Genomic DNA, 9,381 nt, shown 5'->3' with positions numbered 1-9,381 from the left:
TTACTGTAATATACATGAAGCACTTAGAGACAGATTGTTTATGGTTTGATTAACCAATCTGTATCAGATGCACCAAAATAGTTTGTTTTAAATTTTATCATCAATTATTGTATGACAAAAAGTCACAATGGTGATTAAATTAGTGTTAATCACCATTGTGATAAATGACTGCTGTATAATAGTAATTCCCCTTGTATAATTAATATTTTTATTATATTCTACCTTATTTTTATATACTCTTTTAACTGTGTTTACTCTGTGCTGGAGCTGCTCTAACATTTGAACTTCCCCCATGGGGATCAACATTATAAACATTATAAAAAGAATTATTATCAACATACTGAAGCTCTGAAATTCTGCCACCAGTTTTAGCAGAAACTAAAAGTATATGTGTGCTGTATTTTTTCCACCCAAAGAACACTGCTTGTACTGGTTCGGTTCTTGCATCTAAAGGCACAGTGTGGGTTTGCAACATTGCACAAGCAATTGGTAATATTATTGGTAACAACATATAACCCTAGATAAATGGCCAGTGGAAAAAGCACAGCTCCAGATTTCTGGACCTCATTTAACAATGGTTCATAAATAGAGAACCATAAACTCCCAGTTCCAATCACTGTTATATTTGCACAGCTTCGACTGTGTAGACACAAAGCACTTTGGAAAACGAAGCTGAAGCTTTCCCGTTAACCACCCAGAGTTTAAATCCTGAAATAATCCAGGATAAACCCTGGCAGTGTTGGTAAATGTGGATACTAATGGGAAAAGTTCCAGGTTTAACAAGGTGCTGATTACGACTATGTATAAAAAACATGCTACTTGTCGCATTTGTCATCATGACCCACAGGCAAAGCTTAGCTACCACAATAATTAGCCATCTCCGATCTAAATCTCTGATTGTGCTCAAACATTTATGCCCTAGATCTGCAAACCGATAACACACACGCTGTTTTCCCAGACAGTTAAAAGCCAGCGGGTTTAGCAGTGTAAACAACCCCGGCGTTTGAACACAGCACTGATTACAAGCTTCACGGGCTGAACCGTAATCCTGGCAGCAGCCCGTGCCAACAAGAGCCGTCGCGCATGCGCTTATGTGTTTACTGAATTCTAAATAGACTATGAGCTGTTTTGACAGGTCTGCTAATTCTAACGAGAGAGAACCAGCAGTGTGGGAGGGGGGTGAACGTACGGGGTATGCTGGGGTGCCAGGAGCCAGCGCGTCTGTCCGAAGCGCAACAGGACAAGCTTTTGGTTTGATTGCAGGTCACACACTTGTGGGCCAGTAAAACTCGAGTTGACATAGTAATAGAGGTGTGTAAAATGCGAATCTGAGAGGGGTGTTTACAGCACGGTAACGCAGGCTGCCTAGCAGACGGCAGCAAATCAGACGGGGTCCTAACGCTCATGTGCAACCTGCATGGTCACTACAGGAGAGAATAAAAAAAAAAAGCATTTTTAAAAGATATAAATCTGTTGCACTGAGGGATCAGGTATTAATCTTGTGCCAATGCAAACTTGACCGTCTGTTGGCAAAGTCCTGTGAGGACACGAAATGACAGCCCCAGACGGAGAGCCATAAACACAACAAGGGGGGAGGAATGAGGGAAGAAACAGGAGCCTGGGCGTCTCCTAAGCTGTCTCCGTTCTGATAAACCCAAGGGAAAGATGACAGGACACAGGTCATGACCAGGAGTTGGCCATTCAAAACACTGTTATCATAAATATCGTGAGTGAGAGATATAGACAGAGAACAGAAAAGATAAAGAGAGAGAAAAAGCAAGCCAGAAAAACACCCAGCCGGTCAGGTCAGACTCTTGTCTTACTTGGCATCATGCGAGCAGAATTCTTCACATAACGCACGCAACAGCAAAGAAAACATGCCCACAGACACTGACAGAGACAGAGCTGGAGACAGCGGGGTCATAAAACAAGCAGTTCACAAAACCAGCAGGACCAGGTGACGAGAATACGACGTCCCGCTTAGTGATTAGCTGTCCATCACCCCCTGTTCTCCCTTTCATTCATGCTTAACGTCTGGGTGTGTTGTTTTTCCAGCGTTCGTTTAACGTTTAATGCCGCTTTGTGCTCAGAATACCCACGTCCACACCCTCAGCACCGTACTATTCACGCTTCGTCTCAGATCGCACCGCTCTAACGTGGCCCTTTTCTTTTTTTTATTTTCTCCAGCTTCCTGTGGGACGATTACACAGTGCAGGTGCAGATCAACGACTACCTGGACATCGTCTGCCCCCACTACAAGCACGGCGAGATCCCCTCGCAGCAGGCCGAGCGCTACGTGCTCTACATGGTGGACGCCGAGGACTACGAGACATGCAAGCCACACTCTTTCGACCAGCTGCGTTGGGAGTGCTCTAGGCCCTTCGCCGCCCATGCGCCGGAGAAGTTCTCCGAGAAGTTCCAGCGCTTCACACCCTTCACGCTGGGCAAGGAGTTCCGCCAGGGGGAGAGCTACTACTATATCTGTAAGTATTACACTGTAGGACTGGTACAGAAATCGTATATTGGGGCTAATATGTGCTTTTAAGATCAAGAGAAGTACAACTCATAGTTCATGGCTGTTGTTTTGGGGGTGGTTTACATATTACCATTAATAATCAGACATTCTCGTTTACCACCTGTCCAGTGTGTTATTTTTTCAAGGCTACAGTGTAAAAGGTCTTACTGTTACCTTGCCAACGTTTTTTATTTTTTATTTTTACTATATTTAATGTGTTCTACACACATGACTTGTAAGCACTTGCTGGCACAACTATTGTGGTATTCACAAACTAATATCCATGGTAACTGTAGGATTAATAGTAGAGGCATCCTGGCTGCATCCCTGACCAAACACCATCTTCTAAATAGTATGTTATACAAGTGTATGAACCCCAGCTCTGCCATGCAGCCACTGTTGGGCCCTTAAGCAAACCCTATTGGCTCCAGTACAATGGCTGACCCTGTGCTCTGACCCCAGCTCTCAATTGAGCTGGGATATGCAAAAAAAAAAAAGGAAAATCGTAGTAGTGTACACCTGTCTATGTATGTATGACAAATAAAGACATGAGGTTTGAGACACAGCACATTTTGATCACTGCTGACAGCTAATGGGCTTTATTGGTTTAAAAGTGAGTTTAGTCTTTGCCTAATATGCCTAGATTTCTGCCCTGTTACCAGGAAACATAGAGGGCAAGGCAGAAATACCCTAAACAGGGCAGAATTCATTAGCAAGGCTTATATTTTTTGTCATGGTTTGCCACCGCTTTACCAAATCAGGGTAGCGGTGGGTCCCAGAATCACTGGATACAATGCAAAGACACATCATGTGACCTCAGCCACCCTTTCCCCCTTCAGACATAGCCAGTCATGGTCGGTAGTGGGCTAGCACAATTTAGCTCTGCGCCATCCAAAAGCCTTATGTACAATATATGGCCAGAAGTATTTGGACACCTGAACATGAGCTTGCTGGACATCTGATTTCAAGAACAGAGTGATCGCTATGTGATCTGATCAGCTATAACAACAGCCACTCTTTTAAGAAGGCTTCTTACAAGCTTTTTTCTGTGGGAATTTGTGCCCATTCAGTCAAAAGAGCTTTTGAAAAGCTGGGCACTTTTGAGGCAAAACAGCATCAGTAGATGTTCCAGTTGATTCTAAAGCTGTTCAATGGGGTTGAAATCAAGGCTTCTTTATGTCTTTATAGACCCTGCATTGTGCACAGGGGCATAATCATGCTGAATAAGCCGTCTCATATGCTTTACTTAAAATTTCCTCTTTTTCTGTCTCCACAGCCAAGCCTCTGCACCAGCACGGGCAGGACTGCCTGCGGCTAAAAGTCGAAGTAGCCGGACCCCATGGTAAGTAGCACAAATATTATTAGCATTCCCAACAGTAACCACAGGCTAATTTACTCAACACATGCATAGCATGCACTAGCACCTGATGTTCTGTCTAATTATGACATTTATGCCCATTCTATAACGACGCTGATTGATGTTCCTAGGTTCCAAAAGCCACAGAAAGGCAGCGGTGAAAGATGAAGAGATTGAAGTAGGAAAGCATGCCCGGATGGGTGCGGGTGGAGTGCACAATCCATCCAACAGACTCCCTGCAGGTGAGCACCGTCAACCGGTCATACTTCAGTTCAGCTCGGATTAAAAAACGACGACTTATGATTGTAACGCCTGTGTTTGCGCACACATACTCAATGGGTTTCTTTTTCTTTTTTTCCTTTAGATGATCCAGTTGCAATGATTCCAGTCGTTCAGAGGAGCGTAGGAAGTGCGGCCGGTCACGCCACGCCATTCCATTTCTTCTTCATCACGTTTGTTTCCGTGACCTTCCTGCTCTTACACTGAGACTGATAGAAACGGGTTCATTTGAACCTCTGGACTTTTTACCGGTGCTGGTCGCTGGCTGTAAAAACACAGATTTTATACAGATTTTTTTTAATATGTTGAAAGAAGTGAAAAATTGTGCGAGTGTTTGAGTGACTTTGTGATATCTGATATAAAAGACTTGGATCTTTTGTTAAGTGGAAAAGTATTACCTATCAGCTTTCCCTGTTTACCCCTCGTTCGAACGGATTGAAGCTTATGTCAATAGCAAAGAATTAAGGACTCCTGTAAGCAGCAACCACACCCTGTTCACACACGAGCATGTCATGCATCTTTTATTATCCATCACTGAACGTGCGGTACGGTCTAATGGGATTTAATGTACCTTTTACTCCAAGTACGCATCATTGCACCGTCTATTTTTGCAAATGATCTGTTAAGGCTGATAAACACTGCATGTGCTGTAACAGCATGCTATTAGAAGACATTTGTATTTGTAGCCAGAGAACTGATAATAAGGCCATTCTTAGGTCTGTTGGATTGGTAACAAGCAAAACCTTATGTATACACATGACATACTGTATATTTGCATTTTTTAATCAGCTTACCTATTACAGAACATGAGTGCATAAGACCTACATTACATTACAAACCAGATGTGGTTCACTGCATAATGCATTGCCTCTGCTGTTAAATAAGAGGTTTGGTACCATCCACAGGTGCACAGATGTAAATATGATTCAAACTTAGGTTTGAGATACAATGTAGTATGCATTACCATATTGGGTTGCCATTATTTCTTAAAAGCAAGTCATGAGAAACCAGTGTAAATAAAGTGGGTGCTTTTTTACCATCATGGTAACCTAATTTTTATTTATTAATTTTTTGTCACCAGGTAGCTATCCCAGTAGAATCCAAATGCACACTTTAGATTAGAAACAATGTGACTCTTTAAGAAGATAAGAAGATGATATACTTTATTTGTCATATATACATATACAGTTGTACAGTACAACAACATTCTTTCTTCGCATATCCCAGCTTGTTTGGAAGCTGGGGTCAGAGAGCAGGGTCAGCCATCGTACGGCGCCCCTGGAGCAGACAGGTCCTTGCTCAAGGACCCAACAGTGGCTGCATAGCAGAGCCTGAATTTGAACTGCCAATCTTCCAGCTGATAGCCCAAAGCTCTACCCACTAGGCTACCACTGTCCCTAAATTAAAAAAACTTACATTTGAATTAATTGAGCTATTTCCATGGTTCCCTTAGTAGAGCTTGTTTTGCTGTGGCTTTACCATACAATCTGGAGCTTGGAGGTAGTTATAAACAGCAGATCATTTGCCTTTTTTAAATCAGCAAAAAGTGCACTCATGTTTTAATCCACCAATTCTCCCAATAAGTGAAAATGCATGATGGTTATAAATTGGTAGCTCCAAACAGATGAATGCATACTGTTCTTTTTTCACATGAAATACCACACAAAATTAAATTGGTCACGTTTTAGGAGACAAATGCATCACTATTGTGCAAATTAAGTAAATATAAATGTGGTTAAAGTCTTAATAGATGCATGACATGAAACACTCATGTGTAAACCGGGAGTGCAGGGAACGATACTGCATCAATGTCAATGAAATTCATTGTTTGTGCTAAAACTCATAACCAGATGTTATGTTGGATTCCCTGATTTCATCCTGTTGCACCTCACTGGAGAAACGTCATCATATATGTAGCCATTTTACAGTGTTTTGTTGGTGTCGGTGTCAAGTTTTCTTTTATCTTACAGGGTTTATATAACGAAGCACTAAGTATTATTTGGCCGACATTAATTGTACATCGCTACAAACACAGAGCTATTGGCGTCTCTGAAGACTAGCCGTTGTCCTGAGTTGCCTGAAAGTGTGTGTGTGTAGTGTGTGGTGCGTGAGAGGGGCTGGTCTTCTCTAACAATAGAGCACTCGGGACAACTGTACACAGACTTCTGGGTGCAGGGACAAGCTGTGTTTTGTTTACTCTATGGGTATTGTAAATGATTTTGTACAATGTGTACATACAAAGAGCTATATTAAGAATTTGTTAATTATGAAAATGTGCAAATGAACCAAAATAAAAATATTGTGATCTAGAAACTGCCACTTTCTCTTTTTTGTCTCTACTTAATAAGTTATGTACAACCCCAAATCAGAAAAAGTTGGGACAACATTTTAAATGCAAATAATAAAAACAAGAGTTTTTATTTGATTGCAGACAGGATGAACCTTAGATATTTCATGTTTTGTCTGCTCAACTTCATTTCATTTATTAATAAACATCCATTCCTGCAAGTTGGGACAGTAAAGCATTTGCCACTTTGTAATGCTGCCATTCCTTTTCACCACACTTAAAAGATGTTTTGGCACCGAGGATACCAAGTAATTTAGTGTTTCACCTTTTATTTTGTCCCATTCTTCCTGCAAACACGTCTTAAGATGTACAACAGTACGGGGTCGTCGTCGTCGTCGCATTTTTCCTTTCAAAATTCTCCACGCATTCTCTATTGGGGACAGATCAGGACTGCAGGCAGGCCAGTCCAGTACCTGTACCCTCTTCTTCCGCAGCCATGCCTTTGTAATGTGTGCAACATGTGATTTTGCATTGTCTTGTTGAAAAATGCATGAACGTCCCTGGAAAAGATGACGTCTTGAAGGCAGCATATGTTGCTCTAAGATCTCAATGTACTTTTCTGCATTAATGCTGCCATCACAGAAGTGTAAATGACCTTTGCCAAGGGCACTGACACAGCCCCATACCATGACAGACCCTGGCTTTTGAACTTGTTGCTGATAACAGTCTGGATGGTCATTTTCGTCTTTGTTCCGGAGCACACGGCGTCCATTTTTTTCCAAAAAAGACCTGGAATGCTGATTCATCTGACCACAATACACGTTTCCACTGTGTGATGGTCCATCCTAGATGCCTCCAAGCCCAGAGAAGTTGATGCCGATTCTGGACATGGTTAACATAAGGTTTCTTTATTGCACAGTAAAGTTTTAAGTGGCATTTGTGCATGTAACTCTGTATTGTAGTGCTTGACAAAGATTTGCCAAAGTAATCCCTCACCCATGTGGTTATATCAGCTATTGTTAAGTGGTGGTTCTTGATGCAGTGCCGTCTGAGGGATCGAAGATCACGGGTGTTCTGCTTAAGCTTGTGCCCTTGGCCTTTACGCACTGAAATTCCTCCTGATTCCTTGAATCGTTTAATGATATAGTGTACTGCAGAGGAAGAAATGTATGAAATATCTTGGGTTCAAACTGTCTGCAATCAAAAAAAGTCAAAGTAAATGTAAGGAACACTGCATTTGTATTTTATTTGCATTTTCCATACTGTCCCAACTTTTGGGTTGTAGATGTTTGCTATGGCGATTACTCTTTTTCCTCTTTTATGCCTCATTCCCTGGCTGGGACTTTATAGCCGTTATCCAAACAGTCAGGAACCAGCAATGAAAGGAAAGCAAAGGCGTATGAGGCAGAAGTGTAAACTGTCACCAGGGTGCTAGGATGTCAACTAAGTGCATTTTGCCTTGCACATTCACCCCGCTTTCCACACATCACTCCTGAGAAAGGTCAATACTTGTCAGTGCTAGTTGTGTTTGGCCAGCAAATTTGCCATCTCGCACACAATAGCTCATTGAGTCACTGAATTTGTTGAAAAGGAGAAAGATCCTAATGCAGATGGCGTTAGTACTACTAACAGTGCTGTGAAAAGGTATTTGCGTCACCTGATTTTTGCCTATTTGGCACAAGCTAAATAAATAGTTGCACCATGTTTAACAGCAGCAACTGCAGATTCTTTTGAGAGCTGGAGATTGTCATTTAGATTGCCAGTATAGGAACTTTGGCCCACTGCCTTGCTCACTTGCTTTGATTCAGCCATATTGAAGGGCTTTGGAACACAAACTGCCTGTTTAATGTCATGCCACACAGAATCTCAATAGAGCTGTAACAAGACCAATGTCTTCCAGAAAATCCAATTTTGTGACTCATCAGTCCACTGAACATCATCCCAAGTGATTTGGTGGTAATGTAAAAGCTAATGTAAAATGAGCCTGTTTGTTCCTGATTAGCAGTAATTTTCCCCTTGGAAATTTACCAAAGGTACCCACAACTTTATCTGTCTTTTTGTGATTTCCTGAATTAGTCATTGATGTACTGGATTCATTTTGATAGGTTGGCTGGTTCCAGTAAATCCCACACTGTTTGAATTCACTTATATTGGACGTAAAGGTTCTTATTGCGGTTAAATAAAGTAAAATGTTAAAACTCGTTAACAAATTATATATATTTAAAGCGTCTATATAACTGGTGTTGATTTACATTTTCATCATTTAGCAAAGACTTTAATTGATTGACTAATAATTGACTGAATACAATTCAAGCAACTGGAACCCAACAGTGGCAAGTTGGTTGTGGTGCTTAACCCACCAACATTTAGAATACAGGTCCAGTACCTCAACGACTAAGCAACCACTGCCCTTAATAATAAAAGCTGGAGTGTGTCTAATGTTTTCAAATAAATGTGGTTAAATGGTTAATAAAGCAACTTAAGAGGAAAATAATAATAAGATTTTAATAAATATAAAAAAGCTTGGCTCTATGTGTGTTTCAGCTCCACTTACCATATAGAAGCACTTTGTATTTCTACAATTACTGACTGTAGTCCATCTGTATCTCTGCATGCTTTGTTAGCCCCCTTTCATTCCATTCTTCAATGGTCAGGACTCTCCCAGGACCACTTCAGAGTAGGTATTTTTTGGGTGGTGGATCATTCTCAGCACTGCAGTGACACTAACATGGTGGTGGTGTGTTAGTGTGTGTTGTGCTGGTATGAGTGGATAAGACACAGCAATGCTAATGGAGTTTTTAAACACCTTACTGTCACTGCTGGACTGAGAATAGTCCACCAACCAAAAATATATCCAGCCAACAGCGCCCCGTGGGCAGCGTCCTGTGACCACTGATAAAGATTTCAAAGATGACCAACTCAAACAGCAGCAGTAGATGAGCA

General features: G+C 41.5%; 1 protein-coding gene across 1 annotated transcript; it reads left to right on the top strand.

Moving 5' to 3' along the window:
- The first annotated feature begins 1,877 nt into the window (after positions 1-1,877).
- On the top strand, positions 1,878-6,464 carry efna1b (ephrin-A1b). Its single transcript, XM_062991632.1, has 5 exons — positions 1,878-1,957; positions 2,188-2,483; positions 3,792-3,857; positions 4,004-4,114; positions 4,237-6,464. The coding sequence occupies exons 1-5, from the start codon at positions 1,878-1,880 to the stop codon at positions 4,356-4,358; spliced, it is 675 nt and encodes a 224-aa protein (XP_062847702.1). The 3' UTR covers positions 4,359-6,464.
- The last annotated feature ends 2,917 nt before the right edge of the window (positions 6,465-9,381 follow it).

This window comes from Trichomycterus rosablanca, chromosome 3 (assembly GCF_030014385.1).
Source record: "Trichomycterus rosablanca isolate fTriRos1 chromosome 3, fTriRos1.hap1, whole genome shotgun sequence".
Lineage (NCBI taxonomy): Eukaryota > Metazoa > Chordata > Actinopteri > Siluriformes > Trichomycteridae > Trichomycterus > Trichomycterus rosablanca.
Note: the sequence above shows the minus strand (reverse complement) of the source record. Positions and strands in the feature narration are given on the sequence as shown.

Excerpts from the sequence above, each read along its gene's own strand:
- efna1b (XM_062991632.1), top strand. The coding sequence starts at position 1,878 with ATGCCCACAGACACTGACAGAGACAGAGCTGGAGACAGCGGGGTCATA. Across the intron at positions 2,484-3,791 it reads GGAGAGCTACTACTATATCT|CCAAGCCTCTGCACCAGCAC; the intron begins GTAAGTATTACA and ends CTGTCTCCACAG. Across the intron at positions 4,115-4,236 it reads ATCCAACAGACTCCCTGCAG|ATGATCCAGTTGCAATGATT; the intron begins GTGAGCACCGTC and ends TTTTTCCTTTAG.